Source organism: Panicum hallii, chromosome 5 (genome assembly GCF_002211085.1).
Source record: "Panicum hallii strain FIL2 chromosome 5, PHallii_v3.1, whole genome shotgun sequence".
In the NCBI taxonomy this organism is placed as follows: Eukaryota; Viridiplantae; Streptophyta; class Magnoliopsida; order Poales; family Poaceae; genus Panicum; species Panicum hallii.
The window spans coordinates 58082838-58101088 of NC_038046.1; the positions used below are offsets into that span (position 1 = coordinate 58082838).

At 48.1% G+C, this 18251-nt stretch overlaps 3 protein-coding genes across 4 annotated transcripts; 1 reads left to right on the forward strand and 2 right to left on the reverse strand.

Annotated features, from left to right (window-relative positions):
• LOC112891379 (protein RICE FLOWERING LOCUS T 1-like) lies at positions 1-3848 on the reverse strand. Its single transcript, XM_025958221.1, has 4 exons — positions 3146-3848; positions 2942-3003; positions 473-513; positions 1-359 (listed from the first exon to the last, which is right to left on the reverse strand). Exons 1-4 carry the CDS (start codon positions 3338-3340, stop codon positions 136-138), a joined length of 522 nt encoding a protein of 173 aa, XP_025814006.1. The 5' UTR covers positions 3341-3848; the 3' UTR covers positions 1-135.
• A 3731-nt stretch (positions 3849-7579) lies between these two features.
• On the forward strand, positions 7580-10525 carry LOC112893790 (phosphoacetylglucosamine mutase). Of its 2 annotated transcripts, none has more exons than XM_025961284.1 (9): positions 7580-7713; positions 7787-8052; positions 8325-8444; positions 8533-8675; positions 8761-9015; positions 9106-9524; positions 9608-9783; positions 9973-10069; positions 10180-10525. In XM_025961284.1, the coding sequence occupies exons 1-9, from the start codon at positions 7641-7643 to the stop codon at positions 10320-10322; spliced, it is 1692 nt and encodes a 563-aa protein (XP_025817069.1). In that variant the 5' UTR covers positions 7580-7640; the 3' UTR covers positions 10323-10525. The 2 variants fall into 2 exon arrangements, with proteins under 2 accessions (XP_025817069.1, XP_025817070.1); XM_025961285.1 differs by having other exon boundaries at positions 8764-9015.
• A 620-nt stretch (positions 10526-11145) lies between these two features.
• Positions 11146-16003, reverse strand: LOC112891790 (inactive TPR repeat-containing thioredoxin TTL3-like). Its single transcript, XM_025958750.1, has 7 exons — positions 14993-16003; positions 14115-14310; positions 13846-14030; positions 13180-13513; positions 12875-13079; positions 11795-11901; positions 11146-11712 (listed from the first exon to the last, which is right to left on the reverse strand). The coding sequence occupies exons 1-7, from the start codon at positions 15838-15840 to the stop codon at positions 11560-11562; spliced, it is 2028 nt and encodes a 675-aa protein (XP_025814535.1). The 5' UTR covers positions 15841-16003; the 3' UTR covers positions 11146-11559.
• Positions 16004-18251: the final 2248 nt, after the last annotated feature.

An 18251-nucleotide genomic window follows, 5' to 3' on the forward strand; every position in this document is an offset into this window, starting at 1 on the left:
CATATTGATCAACTAATTGGACAATATATATATATATAGTCCATCTCGCAGTTATTTTTCTCCATGTTGTCACAGTTTTGTATATAATATACCCAATCATATCAATCATCAATCATATTTCACCCCCCGACGAGTTCACATTCTCCTGCCACCAGTTCCGGACTCCCTTTGGCAATTGAAGTAGACGGCGGCGACCGGCGGGCCGAGGTTGTAGAGCTCAGCGTAGTCGCGGGTGCTGAAGTTCTGCCGCCACCCTGGGGCGTAGACCGTCTGCCGGCCGAGCTGTTGGAAGAGCACAAACACCAGCCGGTGGATTCCGAGCACCGGCCGTGGGCTCTCGTAGCACACAATCTCAGTCCCTGTGCGTTCAAGTATGAATGAATGCTCAGATTAACAGGGACTGAATCGATCTGAAGTCTGAACTTTTTCAGGTTGGTCAAACACGAAAAAAAAAATCTCGAGTAGAACATACCAAAAGAAACTCCTGTCGTCGCCGGGATATCAGTGACCAGCCTGCAATACCAGATCAAAGTAATTTCGATTCAGAACATCTCCGTGCATAAAAGACTATATCATCATCATCGAGGAATAAGGTCAAGTTGGCGGTTTTCTTTCTGAACTGAAAATTGATGTGTCTGAACTTTGAAGTGGCCTGACCGTCCAAGGCAAGGCAATCTATAGTAGTACATGTGACAAAGCATAATACTTTTTTGCATACCAGTATACGTATGGATGATTTTGCAGTTACACAAATGCATTCCCAGACCCAGGTTGTGAGACAGAAGATATTGACCCACTGATTAAAAAGGGCTTGTGTTTCAGGTGATTAGTATCGTTAGCAGTTGCCCCTTCGTCTCAAACAGATAGAATTCAAACTAGCTAGTGGTGTCAAGACCAAAGGAAGCGTGCATGGGGTATCTTGAAATAATTCGTATGCTAGTGCATTGCAGGTTATGAGTTTGAAAAAAAAACAGAAACTTGAAGACATATCGTCTGCTTGGCTACCTGTTCTAAAGGGGAAAAAATTACAAATCTTGATGCAAAGTTTATAGGAAGGTCATCTAGATTTCCCATTAACTAGTCCCTGACCTTTTGCTTCCTACCCCTGGAAGTTTCCACTTTTCATCTCTGCCACGCTGTTAACCTGGTGTAGCTTATCTGTTTCATTTTCTTCACTACCATTGGTTATCTGCAAGTCAGATTGTATGAAAAATGGAAAAAAAATCCGCCTATGAAACAAGACTTTAGGTGGAGAAATGATCACTTTACCTATAGATTTATGTTGTAAACTTGTAATTTATGGAATTAGGCCAGGATGGCAAAAATGATCGAGCAAAAAAATGTACTGCTAGATTTAATGGTAAGATGAGGGCTCTCCTTAATAGCAGAACAAAGATAAAGTAATTATTTCTTTAAGAAATGTCCTCTAGCTAATGCATAAGTAAGCAACTCTATAATTCCCTGTTTATTCTTATAGCTCTTGTTTTTACCAATCAAAGCTTTTTTTTCAACGGAGCCTGAAGGCTGTAGTGGAACTCTACCTTCTTCCATACATCTACTTTCTTGGCTGCATAGCTTGTAGTTCTCTGGAATTTTATAAATAGAAAGAATTCATTCACACAACGTAAAGTATCCACTAGGTTCAGTTGAATACAAATTTGTTGGGACCAAAAGTTGATGTCAACGAATTAATAAAACTATATATTGTCTGTAGGTCTCAATCTTGTGTATTTAGATTTGATTTAAGAGTTCGATATTGCATTTAAGAGTCCAATGCTATTAAGTTCAGTTCATGCTGCACAAATAAAGGCTCAGATCACATATATTTGGACATCTACACAATGGCGGCACATGGGATATCTGAGGATGCTACATTATTTTTATTCACACTCAACTGAAAAAAGGGTACGGTCAATCATAAGTCATTATTATCGGGTTAAGTGTGAATATAATGCCTAGGAGTAGTGCAGCTGATAGTTGTTTTGCTAATTGCCAAAATTTAATTTCCAAGGTATAGTAGTAACATATTTTTCAGGATCCTGATCGTCAGAAGGCTTTTGCTGGTAGGAGATCTAGGACCCAATCTCTCGGAAGCGTTCATATATAGAGGGTTAAGTGTGTGTGCTGCGTTTATAAGGGTGAGCATGCGCGCTCCTTTGCCTATCAAAATTGTGATTTTAGCGATTTAGCGATGACCTCGTCACTGTGTTTACAATGGTCCCACCTAATTAATTTATCCTCCAAAGTTATCAACAAAACCGTACGCTGCTCCCTTTGTTTTTATTTACACATCGTATTTCGTATTAGGTTTGTACTAAGTCAAATTTAGCCAACTTCGACCAAATTTATAGAAAAGAATAATAATATTTACAATACCAAATTTGTTTCATTAAATCCATCATGAAATATATGTTGATAGTGCATAGGTTGGGCAGTACATTTATTGCTATATTTTTTTTATAGACTTAGTTAAAGTTAGCCAAGTTTGATTTAGAATAAATCTAATACGATATGTAAATAAAAACGGATGGTTAATAAATATATGTTTGATCTAACTAGCGAATGGAGAGCAACCGTACGAGGTGGACATGGATAAGATCCTGACAGTACGTGCCATGTGCCTTCCCACGAAAGAGACGGGAATGCAGAAGGACAAGAGATCACATGGTGTGATCTTAACATGCAAGCAGATCTCTCTATCTGCGCAAAGAATTCGAGTCCTGCACGAAGCTTCGGATTTGCTCGGACGTACTCGCTCTGATGGAATTAGCTATAGCTAGATCGATCGATCTGCCTCGGTTTAACTGTTGTGGCGTGTCATCAGTTTGGTTGATCTATCTGAGAGCATTAGCAGCTCGTGCATGCGTGCGCGATGGCGATCTGATGAAGCTGGTCGGCCGGAACAGGGATATACATATACAATTAGAATTAGATTAGATACCAGTGCAAGTACTCCCTGAGGTTGGGATCGCTGGGGCTTGGCGCGTCCGGATCCACCATCACCTGATGCAAATAAATCACGCGCGCGAGCTCTCAGAACAATGGACGGAGTACATACATGAGCTGCTGCAATTAATAATACATGATGATCCTACTGTACTTAGTACAGATCTAGTGGAGATTAGTGAGTTCCGGCGCGGCGTACCAGGGTGTAGAAGGTGCGCATGTCGGGGCCGCCGACCTCGACGCGCGGCTGCTCGGCGATGGCGGAGGGCCGGAGCTCGCAGCCGTTGGAGACCTCCCGCGCGGTGTAGGCCACGCGCAGCGGCACGCGGCGCACGAAGGGGTCCACCACGTCGCCGATCACCCGCCCCACCACCAGCGGATCCCCACGCTGCATGCTGCTCTCGCCTGGCTCTGGCTCGCTCTGGCTCTTGTTCCCCTCGTCGTCGTCCTCCTCCTCCTCGATCCGCCGGGCCAAGACCAGATCACCTGCCCACCAATAATGAATCGCCTCGCCTACGTTGCACCACCACCAGCTTGCTTCTGCTTCTACTTATAGAGCGGGCCGGAAAGCGAGCTGATGAGCGAGGAGCTCTGGCTGCGCTGCAGCTGCAGGTCGCTCGCTATATATGGAGCTGGTGGCGTGCGGAAGCAGCGGGGCGGCAGACGGGGCACGGGCGCGGTGCTGAACTGCTGACTGGACAGGCGCTGTCCATCCCCACCCGGCTGGGCGGGGCGGGTTGGAATCGGGCGGCCGGCGCGGCGCGCGTCCATCCGCCTGCGGTGGCTGCCGAGGCGAGGAGAGGAGACGACGCGTTTGGCGGTTTGGGAAAGGGAAGGGGCCGGCCGGCTGCTGTTTGCTAGCTCGTCTAGGAAGGACGACAGCTACTGCAGCAGCGTAGTAGGAGAGGATAGATAGGCTAGGCAGGCTAGGGGATCCATCCGGCACCAGCTAGCAGACACATCAGATCATCAAAGCCTCTAGCTCCATGGCCAAAGCTATGATCCGGCTACTGTTTCATAGAGCCGGGACGGCCGGCCAAGACGCTACTGATCGATGAGCGAGTGATTCCCTGTGCCGTACGTTTACATCAGGATATTCCTTTTCTTTTACCTTCCTTGGAACTTACTGCGTGTGCAAGTGTGCAACAAGAGGGTGACGATGGCAGCCAACTAACAACAAGTGTACAACGCGTCCAGGTGCATACATCCTCGTTGGAGGTTGCATTGTTTCTCTACCATTTTGACTAGTCTCGCCGCTTGGAGGTTGCATTGTTTCTCTACCATTTTGACTAGTCTCGCCGCTGGATGCCTCTTTGTAACTTTCCACAAGTTCTACCAGGCACGTACAGTAAAGAAAGAGTCTTGGGGGGTCCAAAAAAAAAGTAGAAAGCGGAAGAGATTCAGAGTTTCAGAGAGAGCAGCCGTGAGCGAGGAAGGCAAGGCCTTTGTGTGCAAGATGCAAGGACGAGGAGTGACGGCTGAGGAGACGGTGGATTGGTGGGTGCATGGGAGGGAAGAGAAGAGTGGGGGTAGGCCCCGGCAAGGTCCTTTTTGTCACCCGCACGTAGCTCTCAGCCCCATCATGTCACCCCGCTCTGTCGAGTTCCCATTGGCTGCCCGTCGGACTCGCTGCTGCCTTCTCTCTCTCTCTCTCCTCTCCACGTCCACGCCACAATTACCCAACCCGTCCCTGGTTTTGATCTCTCGTCTAACTCGGCACCAACCAACAACGTACGGTCACAGCGACTGATCGATCGAGGCCGTTCAATTTGTCCCTTCAACTGGGTTCCTCTTAAATTCCATCACCAGATGGTGTTTGACATTATGTGCGAGAAAAGCTTCAATTTTGCAAACAAAAACTAGAGATGTATAGTAGGCACTTAATTGATCGAGCTCTGGGATAATGGCGATCCATGTACGTGGTGGAATTTAACTCCCCCTAGGAAAGGAAAGTTAGTTATAACATCGTCGACCTCTTTATTATTACTAATATACAAGCATTGAGGATTGGTGGATTCAGTCACTGCAAAATCTGCCAAAGGATCAACGAAGAACCAAAACGGCAGCGATCACGTACACTGCCTGGAACCTTTGGCAGAAGAACTTTTGAAGCAAAGGAGGCTCCGCCACCGACCGTGTTGCAACTGGTTAGGGAGGAGGCCAATCTTCAGTTTATTCTTTTAATGTAATCGCAAGTTTGTAAGACCTGAACTCTCTCTTCTCCTTACATGATTTGGCAGCGCCCCTGCCCTTCTTTCTTTTTCCTTTTTTTTAAAAAAAAGAGTGGCGATTTGGAGGAGGGTAACTCCATGGACAATTACCAATGCAAGTTTATACGCTACCTGATAATGAATTGAAAGGGTGTTTGGTTTGACAAATTAAATCATACGGCTAGTTTCTGGAGGGATGAGACAATAATGTATCGCATCATTCAGTTACTCATAAACTAGCGATCCTATATATAAATCTTTAACATTACTCGATCACGCATGCATGTACATGTTGCGGCCGCGTGCTGTGCAGCGCAGAGGGAGTAGCTAACCTGTCCCGCCGGCCTTTCACTGGTCCTATCAGAATCTCAACAGTAAAAATAAAATAAAAAACGTGTAGCAGCTGTGGTGGCCACGCTGCCCGTACGTCGGCAAACTCAGAGCCACTCGTGCCGTGCAGAGGCTGGCCTGGACTCTAGCTAGCGGCGGCAGAACCTGAGCTTTACATAGTGGAAGCGTCACGCCCGCTCTGCACCTGCACGCGGCCTTTTTTTCTCTGCGGCTGCGAGTATCGGTCGGTCAGAAGAGAGCCAGATCAGATCAGACGGATGCGACCTCGACTCGAGTGTGCGTGCGTGCGCGTACGGGTCGACGTCGTCCTAGTCGTGCGCAGGCCGGCCGGCAGCACGGCACGGGTGGGCAGGCTTCTAGCTGGGGCTAGGAAACAAGAGAGCCCTGGCACTGGCAGGCCACGTCCTTGCTTGGGAGATGAGAGGCTCTCGAGCTCGCTTTTAGAAAAGCTACTGTTCCATTCCGTACAGCCGATGGCGATGGCGTTGGTCCGTGTGATTTACATCACCATAGCTGTCGAGGCAAAAAATAAAAGATCATACTTACAGCGTAGAGGCTAGATAGAGAGGGCCTAAGTTTGAGCAAGGGTAGGTGCATGTTACTCGGTACTCACAGTTTAGCAGATTTGCAGTCCCCACTGTTCTGAAGAAAGCCTCCTTGACCCCACGCACATCTGCATCACCTTGGAGCCCTTCAGTGCACATCCAGACAGTAACATACTAACATCACGAAGGCAACGCGGGGAGCGTGCGAGTCCACAGAAACGCTGCGCTACTGTTACCTCAGGCACTTGGATCAGACAAGGATGGCTCGAGCCAGCGTCAAACTCCGCACTGTTTGCGTCTTGAGGCCGGCCAGGCGGCCAGGCCAACGCCTAGGTATGGAACGTTGTTTTCTCTGGCATACTTGGCAGCAATGATTTTGCCTTCGACTCCTCCGTCACCAAAGCCTCCTGGAACCAGGACTCCATCTGCACCCTGAGAGGATTGGTGTGCCTTAGAAACTGTTACACTGAACGTACAATGCTCTGTGATGTAGGCTCGCCATGCCTTCTCCTGGAGGTCGGGTGACTGAAACAGCACATTCAGACAGCGTAAGGATTAGATCACGACAGCACCCTCTAGTGATGGTGAAAGCAAGATCGAGTATAACAGAGTTCGGGAAACCTGATTTGCAGTCTCTTCATCGAGGTCAGAAGCTGGGACCCAATCGACCGCAAGTCTTCTCCGGCACGCAACCGATGCATGAAGCAAAGCCTGAAGAAGAAAAGAATAGATCTTGATCGATGTATAATGATTCTTCTTACCCGCAATGAAAATTGTGTAATGATCATTGTGGAGTCTTGAGACTTAGAAGTACTACGTCATTACTAGAATCGGTCGGTATCAAGGGGTCTTGTCCATTATCCGAAGAGACCTGACGAGTCTAAGCATGTTCTAAGATAACGTGAAAGAGACACCGCAGCAGACTAGTCGCCCGAGTTCGTCATTCACCTCGAGGATGGAGTGGTATGCGTTGGAAACATTGGTCTGTTTACCAACTACTGCTATTCTGATCGACCTGCATGGATTTGTTCCCCGATCAAATGGCGAAGAAAGAGAGAAACATGACAAGTATGGTGTCGCGAACTGGAGACTGACGAAAGCGCTGCGAAATATGGAAGATGCAGTGGGTTGGAGCATACTGGAACATGCAATTGGTCACATGGTGTAGCTGTGTTTTGAGCCAGTGACAGTGATGATGCCTCTTTTGTAGTTGAGCCCTCTCCTTCACCGGAAGGAAATTCGAGAAGAGCTCGCTAGCATATTCCTGACTCTGAGTCTGAACTTTCTGAAGATCCTATTCGTCCATGAGGAAGCAGGAGCAGCCGGAGGGAGGAATTCAGAATTCCAGCTCTACCAGTAATGCAGCTTCGTTGTTGTGCGATCCTGGATGGTTGAACTGAACTGATCTGTGATCGCACCTCCGATCTCTGAGCCGGATCAGATCCCGACGAATTGGCAGACCGCTTCGTTTTCTCTAGTCGAGTCGGTCGCCGCACCCCCCCCCCCCCCCCCCTCCCCCGGCGGCAAGTGGTGTTCAAATCGCGTCAGATCCGAGCCAACGACCGATAACGAAGCGGAGGAGGACAGCATGGCCGCCAACCAGGAGCGGGAGCAGCGCCGCCGCCTCCTCGACGTCGCGTCCCGCTTCCCTCTCCCAAGCGGTAGGTGCTGCTTCCCTCTGCTGCCTCAGCAACGCAACTAGTATGAGAGAATGAGATGGGATCGGGGGCGCAGGCTGCAGGTTCTCCTATGGCACGGCGGGTTTCCGCGCCGACGGCGCCACCATGGCGCCCGCCGTCTGCCGCGCCGGCATCCTGGCCGCGCTCCGCTCCGTCAAGCTCGCCGGCGCCGCCGTCGGGATCGTCATCACCGCCTCCCACAACCCCGTCGGCGACAACGGCGTCAAGATCGCCGACCCCGACGGAGGCATGATGGCCCAGCACTGGGAGCCCTTCGCCGACGCCCTCGCCAACGCCCCCGACCCCGATGCCCTCCTGCAGGTAAGGAATCCGTCCTCTTCGACTCCTAACCTTCGTTCTACTAGGTACGTAATTAAGCTGCAGGATCTATTTTCACAAACTGACTCTCACACAAATAAATACTAGCGCTTGTCTTCCGAAGTAACAAATCAAACTAGGACTTCAAGCTAGCATCCAAATCCTGAACTACAACCACACACTTGAGGCATCAATTCAACAACAACAACAACCAAAACAACGCCTGTTTTTTTTATGCAAAATGCGAATGCTAATACCATTTCTTCTCTCCGCAGCTGGTGCTTCAGTTTGCCAAGGACGAGGGAATTCCATTGGGGGGCCACCACACGGCGCAAGTGCTGCTTGGCAGAGATACTAGGCCAACAGGAGAGTACCTGCTCGATGCCGCACTGCAGGTATGCCATGTGGATCTGTTTCTTCGCTATATTTATACTGATATCACCTTGCAGATTCAGTCTAATTGGATTTCTCTTCAAACTGAAGGGGATAAATGCAATAGTTGGCGCACACGCAATTGATATGGGAATTTTGACCACCCCTCAATTGCATTGGATGGTCCGGAGCAAAAACAAAGGCATCAAGGTTTCAGAGTCAGATTATTTTACGCAACTTATCGACTCATTCAGGTTATTTTCAAGTTATTGTCCTGCTGCTTTAGCTCTCACAAGTTATGACTATTATTTATGGTGAGATTCTAACATCAAATTTCAGCAGGCATATGTTGGAATTAGTGCCAAAAGATAAAGGTGGGGATGAGCTTGCCAAGAAACTAATTGTTGATGGAGCAAATGGTATTGGTGGGGTGAAGCTTGAAGAAATAAAGGCTGAGCTTTCAGGCATAGATATTATTGTGAGGAATTCAGGTAAGGAAGGAGAAGGCATACTAAACCACATGTGTGGTGCAGACTTTGTTCAAAAGGAGCGAGTTACTCCTCATGGGTTTAGCCCTGAAGATGTTGGTGTCAGGTGAGATACTCGGTTGTTACTCATGTTTGACGCTTGTCTATCATTTTTTTTTCTTTTAAGTCAACTTACCATTCTCTTCTAGCATTTCAGGTGTGCAAGTTTGGATGGCGATGCTGATCGACTTGTCTATTTCCGCATGTCATCGGCTAGCGACAATAAGGTTGATCTTGTTGATGGTGACAAGATACTATCTCTGTTTGCTCTGTTTATCAGAGAGCAGCTAGATATTATCAATAACAATGGTAGTCAAGTTAACAAATCAATGCCTGCAAGGCTTGGCATAGTTCAGACAGCTTATGCAAATGGGGCATCAACCCAATTTCTCAAGAACCATGGCCTTGAAGTGGTATTCACTCCTACAGGAGTGAAATATCTGCACAAAAAGGCTTTGGAGTATGATATTGGTATATATTTTGAAGCCAATGGACATGGTACTATAGTATTCTCGGAGGATTTTCTCTCTCAACTACAGTCATTAAGCAATGAGCTCTCCTCTGACGCTGCCAATGGTAAGCTCTAGCCATCGGTTCTTTCTCCTTATGCTCCCTCTTAACATTTTGTTTGATGTGGTCGATCTTAATGCCCTTCCTAGGTTCAGCACAGTATCATGCTGCAATGAGACTGATGGCTGCTAGTCAGCTGATCAATCAGGCAGTAGGAGATGCTCTGAGTGGTTTGCTTTTAGTAGAGGCTATTTTGCAGTATAAGGGATGGTCATTTCAGAATTGGTGCGAACTATATAGTGATTTGCCCAGTAGACAGCTGAAGGTACGTACTTCCAGTCTTCAGTGACTTTTTACTTTCCTTGTGTTCACTGAAGATGATGATACTACAAATATTTGGCTCCTTTTTTTTCATTCAACTACTCGTTTCTCATGGTAGGGAATTTAGTTACTGAGATAATGGGACAGACGAGTGTTCCTAATGCAATTAGTTAACTTTGTTACTATTTTTCAGGTGAAAGTTATAGATCGAAGTTCAATTGTGACAACAGAAGCGGAGACAAAAGTTAGTCAACCTTCTAGTTTGCAAGAATTGATAGATAAGGAGACTGGTAAGCGCCAACTTAATAGAATGCAGTGTAACGGTTCTGTATCACATTCGTTGAAGTTTAAGTTGCTTCGTGTTAGTGTGTTTGATATTCAAATTGTGATGTCACTGCAGCCAACTGTGCCCACGGGCGATGCTTTGTGCGGCCATCTGGTACAGAAGATGTGGTACGGGTGTATGCTGAGGCATCTACGCAGGTGGAAGCTGATAGTCTTGCAAGATCTGTGGCACACCATGTGGAACACCACCTTGGATAACCATTTACAGTCTTGCTTGCGATTTTGACTAGACTAAATTTTCTAGGGCTATCCCCCCTGCGTTTGTACTTGCAACTTTTGCACCTGGGAGTCCAAACTTTTGAATTTCACTGTTTATATGCACAGAATTCACTGTCATCTCCCTTACTGCCTTCTCTAAATGACACGTCGGTCCTTGTTAAATTAACTGGATTGACACTCTAGTCCCTTTTCCTCAATATGCCATTTTTTTTCCCTTGCGATTCTCTCCCCTGTTCTTTTTGAAAATTCATCCTTTCCATTATTTGCAACATGCATCATAGAACAGCTAAAGGTGCGCCCTGTTCCGAGATCTACAAGAAACGACTGCAAGTCCGCATATGGGCATGGAGATGGTGATGGGACAGAAATGCATGCCCATCTGGACGAGAGGCAAATGCCAATGCAACCAGTCCTCAACACGCCAGGCCTCGATGTTGACATGTCGGCCTCGTGGACTCCGGGCCCACGTGTCCGTAGCAAAAAGTACAGAGAACAACGAACTAAACGGTCAACAACCGCAGAAGGAATGATTTTAACGAGAACGCAATTGCAGGAACGGCATCAAAAAGATGCGAAAACTTGAGAATATGCCAAAAATTCTGTGCTCCAAACGTGGTCATCCGATGGAATGGTGAGGGCACTTGAAACCAAAGGAATTTCTTCAGAGTAACAACTTAATCTGACAGTTCATTTGTCCAGTATAATAGTCATAGAGATGTAATGCGTAGACAACTCCATGCTAGTAATATGGGACTTGGGGTTATTTCAATATGTCAGCGCTTCCACCAGGCACGATAAGAACTGTGAAAGACAATGGGGCCCCTATACTTCCATATCACATGACTGAATTTAGAGAGTACAAAATGCAATCTATACCTTTCTTTCCTTGGCTGTCTGGTAAACATGGAAGTAAAAATTTACAGTCGTTCTTCACATGATGAATCAGGAGACGATGTTTTTGTTCTAAGGAATTTTGCAACAATGATGTACGGACGAGACAGATTAAATGAATAAATTGGGTAATGAACAAACGGAGAAATGGGTGGAAATGTAAGGGGTGCGGGGTGGAAAATTTCGGGGAAAGTTGCTCTTTGCTTTTCATGCTTGCGCTCATCAAGATGAACTTCAGTATTCACCGGTTCTGCTCCAGCTAAGCCTGCGCTTGCTCCAGAGAAGCTGGAGGAGGAAGGAAACATCAAATCATCGGCTTCATGGCCTAAATCCCATAATGCCTCACTGAGTATTCCAGCAGCTGTTGGCTGGGGCAGATCATCTCTTTCACTCTCATACCATTTTTGTAGATTTTGAATGTTGGAATTGTCCTCACATTTTCGGCACGTGCAACAGCAGGGCTCTCGTTCACGTCGACCTGGAGTCAAGAGCAAAATGGCATGTTAATGTAGTCCAGATATGGTACAATGAGGTGGATGGCCGTGTATGGTGCTAGTTACCTTGAGGAAATTAACAGATGGGTATCTGGTACACAGTGTGTTCACAAATGGGGAAATCTTGCAACATTGCTGATTTGAAGGCGTCATGAAATGGACGACTGAAACACCTGTAAATTTCAAACAGACCAATAAAATACATCAAACAAAGAAAGGCTAAGAAGTACTACTACAGCTAGAAGCTAGAGCACAAGACTGATAGAGAGCAAGTAACCAGATAGTAAAAGACAAAAGAGTGACCGAACTATGTACTTCCAACCAGCATTACAACAATGACAGGAAAACAAATGCCATGTGAAGATTGCTTGCACGTCAGAAAACAGTAAAAAGTACTGACAACCTGTGGTGCAACCTCATGCCTATTAGAAAAGGTCAAGATTGTCGTACTACTGTTCTGTTCAATAATTACTCATGTGCAAGTCAACATCAGCGGCTGCATGTGCAAGGAATGAGCGGTAGGCGAAGCAAAACATTTTGAAATTCATGTTAACAGAAATAGTTAAATGGGACTGCCTATTCTTGACTCTTGAGTAGCAATACAAACTAGTAATATGGTTCTGTTATCTGTGCCAAGGTAAATCTAATAAAAACAGAAGATAAAATAGAGGAGGGTGCTTGTGTAGTTCAGTTGCACTGCACCTACGTCAATACTATCGCTCAATTTAAACTGAACAGGAATGATAAGTTAAGGATCCTGAACCCACTATTATGTATCAGCCCTTTTGCATCTGCCAAAGATTAGCCAAAACTCACTGACTTTTGGTTGGGATCAGCTCGATTAGATTCTGGTAATATCAGGTTGGTGAGCAGTTCATAAGTTGAGCATCAAATGTAAGGCTAAGCTCTCAATCAGATACTGCTCTCTATGGAAGGTTATTACTTGATAGGTTGAAGTTCTTATTTGCTATCAGAACTAAAGGAATGGATACATGTTTTAGTGAATTGTAGCTATGCATGGAGCCATGGATACATGAAAAATGATCTTTTAACATTTTGTGTTATTATAGGTAATATAAGATTTCTAAGAAGCTTGTTCGCAGTATCAACAAAAAAGAAGACATGAATCAACATTATAAGACTAACCTGGCAAAGATATAGCCATCTGGAATTGTTCCATTCCTGTAATTGCTTCAACCTCACCTCCAAACTTCATGTTGGATACCTCCTCACCACGAGATGACTTGAGAGCAACCTGGGCGTGGAAATAGGCCTCAGCAACCTCCGTGTCACTCGGAAGTTCCTTTCTGAGAACCTCATAATCCTTCACAGATTCTACCCATCGCTCCATCTAACCACCAAAAGAGCGATAAATGAAGTTGTTTTTGAGTCCCAAACTATAAATCAGGAAAAGGGGAAAAATAGAAAGTTTTAAGAAAAAAATGTGCTACCTTGCCGTACGATGCTGCTCGCCTGAGCAAAGCCTTGGTATAATTGGGATGAATCTTGAGAGCTTCATTGCAGTCCTCAATGGACTTCTCCCACTGCCCAAGCTTAAATCTACAAGCTGCCCTATTACAGTACAGGACTTTATTCACAGGGTGTTGTTTGAGCCCTTCACCATAAGCAAGGCAAGCTTCTGAAAATTTTCCAGAATTGAAGAGCTCGTTCCCTAGAGATCGTGCTCTAGCCACAGATTTCACTTTGTTATGCATCGCTACCACTTCGCTATTTCCTGGATCTATTATCCTTGCCTTATCTATGGAGGAGACAGCATGGTCAAACCTGCAAAATGTTCACGAGATTCAAATCATATGATATCAAGCTATAGCAGGTGACCTGCAGGTACCAGCTAAGTCAAAATACTTTTGAGTATGGTTGTCGAGCTTCTCTGTTCTCTCTCATAGCTAAGCCCAAAGGCAACCGAGTGTTATTTGACTACAGTTTGTTACAATAGGAAAAATGTATATATAAAAAAAGGAAGAATGAGTTCCGTAGACATGATAACTTGGTAACGTAGAATTTGCACGTTAGTCAAGTCGGAAGAATAGGAGCGTATTAACCAGTCAACTTATTTGTGTGCATGTAGTGGGAAGCAGGTAAAGTTGCAGAATTACCTTCCCAATGCCATGTCAACTTGGGCATGTACATAGAAGAGGTAAGCGTTGGCGAGGAACCCACAAAATTTGGTGTCTGAGGAGCATGAAGAAGAATAATCCAATTTGGAGGCACTAGAGATAGCCAGATCAGCCTCATCAAGTAGGTTGAGCAACAGAAGGGCTTCTGCTCTAGCAGCCAAGAGCTGAAAATGTAAATTAGATAAGCGGTACGCCTTTTAACCAAGAGATGGCTACCATATCGAGTTAGGTGAGGGGTAGAATCTAACCAGAGCAGAGGAGTCAGCTCCAGCCGCAATAGCAGCATCACTTTCTCTTAGCGCACTCTTCCAGTCCCCTGCCTTTCGTGCATCCAAGCATCTACCCAAGTGCTTCTCCACTGTTTGCAATTTGTGCAACTCTAGGAGGTCAGGCTGTGGGGCTGCAAGGGATAGGTGTTTCAGAGCATCCTCAATGTGTCCTAGCCTGAAGTTCAGTAAGATCCGATTAAAAACAAAAGTGGCATGAGTGAATAATTCAAGAATCACTTAATCAATTAGTCCAACTCATGAGAACGATACAAAGGATTGATGATGGATGCAGAAAAAAAAGGTCACGAACAGTATACCAAACAAGGAAAACAGGTTGAAAAAAACTAGCAAATAGGACTGCATTGACCGTCTATAGGCTTACTATTTGTGGTTTTGTACCAAACAAGCTTTTTCAAGTTCTCTGGAAACCAGAAAAGCAACTAATTTCGAAGTACGAAGGGAATGGGGAGCGACATACAAGGCAGTGTTCAATAATCATATGAACCCAGATCCACATGGATGCCTAGTACTCACAAATGCATTGAGCCTATTGTGGAAATAGTCCCCCATGAGCAACCAATCCTGAACCAACATGCCCCATGACCGTTGTGTAAGCTCTACTAAAAATAGCAAAGTTTAGATTCGAACTGGAGGTACATTATCATGGCAAATCACTCTAGTATGTGATTTTCTTTAGCTGAGCGCCTGAGACAGATCGTCAGAGCAAAGCACGGTCCATGGCTGTAAAAGAAGCTGACTTTACCGACAATGCCGAAAGGGAAAGGAAAATGGCACGAAAACCACAGATCCGAGAAGCGATCTTTGTGCCGCCCACCCAGCCCAAGCAATCCACTCACCTTATATGCAGGGACGCGAGGCGGTGGTGCGCGCGGCCGTACGACGGATCAATCCGGAGCGCCTCCTCGCACTCCTTGACGGCCTCCCCGAGGCGTCGTAGCCCAATGAGCGCGGCGGCGCGGTTTCCCCGGCAGGCGGCATTGTCGGGGCAGAGTGCGAGCGCGCGGTCGTAGAGCCTGAGGGCCTCCTCGAAGCAGCCCTTCCTGTACTGCTCGTTCCCTGCCCTCTTGACCTCCTCGGGGTCGGCGGCCGCCATGGCGCGCCTGACCATGGCGTCGTCCTCGGAGGCCGGCGCGCCGCCGCTGCGCGAGCGCACGATGCTCCCGTGGCCGTAGTTGGCGGTGCCGGAGCCGAGGACGTCGTGGCGGGCGGCCCGCGGCGGGGGCGGGGGCGGCGGTGTGGCGGCGGAGCAGGAGGATGGCAGCGGCTTGGCGAGGCGGCCGGAGGGGCAGATGTTGCCCGCCGGGAGCGCGTTGGTGAGCGGGGAGGTTGCGGAGCTGGAGCACGCGCTGGCGCCGGAGGTGAAGATGAGGGGCCCGGAGCCGGTGCGTCGGTGGCCCGGGCGCGCCCCGCGCGGGGGCGCGTCGGAGGGGAGCGGGATCTCGCCGGAGTGGCTCCGCCGCGAGGCGAGGCCCGAGGCGTGCGCGGGCGGGGCGCGGGAGACGGAGCCGGAGGAGCCCGAGGAGGAGCTCGGGGTGGGGTGCTTGGAGGAGTGCGGGAGCGGGGAGACCGGCGAGAGCCTGCCCGGCGGGAGCGTGTCGGGCTTGTCGGTGGAGGAGAGGAGGACGGCGGCGGCGAAGGCGTCGGAGAGGGTGTCCGGCATTGGCGCCGGCGGGCGGTGGGACATTCCGCCGGGCGCCTGGCGGATCTCGCGGCGGCTGGCGGGGTGGCCGGGTGGGGGTGGCTCGCTCGCCCGCTAGTGCGGCGGCATGGGGGAGGAAGAGGGAGGGGATGGGGATCTCGTGAAGGGGAGGGGAGGGGCGAGCGGGCGAGCGAGGGAGGGAGGGAGGGAGCAAGGAATGATGAAGGCTAGGGAAGGGAGGGAGGAGGTGAGGTGGTGTGGGGGTAGATTTGCTTCCTCTCCCTCGCTCGGGGTCGGGCGGGGAGAGGCGGGCGGGCGGCCGTGGTGGCTGGGCAGTGGGCGGCGGCGGCGGCGGCAGTAACACGCCGTAACAACTGGCTGGGGCTGGGGCTGGGTTGGTTGACGTCTTGCCGAGCGAAGCGATTGATTGCGCGCGCTGGCTCTCGTTTCCCCCCGAAACAAAAGGGGGACTTGCCCTTTCCATTCCGTTCCGTCCCGTTCCTTGGCCCAACGCCGCGTGCCCGCCTGGCTGCCTCTTCCTCCCTGGACGTGCGCCGGCGGCCGGCGGGTGAATTCCGCTTCCTTTGTGGCGGTCGCCGCCGGCGGGCTCTGCTCGGAGACCTGGTCGGTTTTGCTGCGTTTGCCGGTGCCGTCCCGGTGTGTTTTTTTTTTTGGGTGTGAAAAGGGGAGCGCGGTAAAAACTCGATGTTTGATTTTTACTACGAAAAAGGAAAAAAAAAACAAGGCTAGCGCGTTTTGTCCAGAGTCAGCACTCGTATTTTTTTCTGGCCCCTTTTCACACACGTTAAGAAGCTTCTTCTCCATCTCGGATGAGAAGTTAGGGCTTGGAATCTAGGGTTCGAGTTCAACGCTGAGATTCTAGTGTAAACCATTCCTCAAAACAATTACAGGCATGTACCGTTACCTTCTCTTTGCGAGGATGTATGTACCTTTACATTTCCAAATGTTGAACCTGAAAATGGGAGCAAAATAATACTCCGTGATCAAAATTTAAAGCATCATTTGTTCGTGGCTAGCGGGACCACGGACGGGATTACTTTGCTTCCCTATTTTATCTGCTCGATCATCCGGACTCCCTATCCATTCACACTCGATCGTCGTGAAGACTGCATGCACGGGGCTTTTTATGCAGATTCTTGCTTGCGCACCACTCTTCTTCTACTATCTGGCCAGCCTCTCAGAGCCAGAGTGGAGTGCCCCACAGGCAGGCAGGCAGAGGCTACACCAATATGATTCATTTTCTTCATTAGGACCTGTATTTCCATGAGAGACAAAAATGGGAGGAAACGGAATCGACCTATTCTCTCTTCTTCCGAGAGATCGCTCGCTGCAATGGAGAGTAAGGTATTTCAGTTTGAATGCAGAGGAGGACAAAAACCAAAAGAATGCCAACCTTCCAATCAGACACCACGTGAATCCTTGCTAGCTAGCTACTCGCTGTTTATTTGTGAATATATAATAGTCATTATTGTAACCAATGGAATTTGTTCCGAGCTTGCAATATTAAACAAGCACAACTTGAGCACTGATCAACCATCATCGTTCAGCTCTTGCACCTAGCTAGTTTATCATCCAGTGGTGCCTAGCTAGGATTCACATGCGGGCCGGGGCTGCCCCTTTATCCGGCTACTGGCGTTGTTAATTTGCTACTGTAGTAGGCACCAATTAATAGAAAGCAGAACACGTATGTTCTTAGCTAGGTCGATCCAAACAGCAAAACGATGGCGCGGCGGATTAGACCGACCGACGACCGTTTAGCTAGCTAGGTCGTCCCAGAAGGCTCCGAGTTAGTATTCCACAAGCTAGAACCCTAACTGCCGTATGTAGCTGTTGCTGCTGCTGATGAAAGAGCAACCAATGGATGTTTGGTTTCTGATCACACTTTGCCACACCCAACCTTAGATAAATTTGACCAAGTTGGTAGTGTTTGGTTGGTAACCAAGCTTAGACAAGATTCTTTTGGACTCCACATATCATAGAAATTAAAAGTGTAGCGAGATTCTCTTACGCTTCCAAATTCTTTGCCACACTTGCTTAACCTTAAGTATGGCAAAGTGTGGCTAGCGACCAAATATGCTCCTAATTTAAGATGTGTTATGCGTGTGCATGCATGTCAGCAGCAGCATCCGTGCGTGGGCGACGGCGATCCGTCCTAAAAAGACTCAAACGATCTGCAAAACAACTCGGCGGCGCTGCCGCTGCTTGCTCCACCGCTCATTTTTATCAATCTTGTATCCTTGTTGGGTGGATGGTGTCACCACTCGCCAGCATTAGTCATTGCTAATGCTGAACTGGGAGCTGGGAAGTGAGAGCTCGTCTTTCAGATCTCATCAGCTGAAGCTGGGTGGTGGGTTCCGATTCCAATCGGTTCCATTCCAGCGTGGCGGTGCCAGGTGGGATTGCTGGTTCGGGCAAGAAAAGCCGGGAGCGCGGCG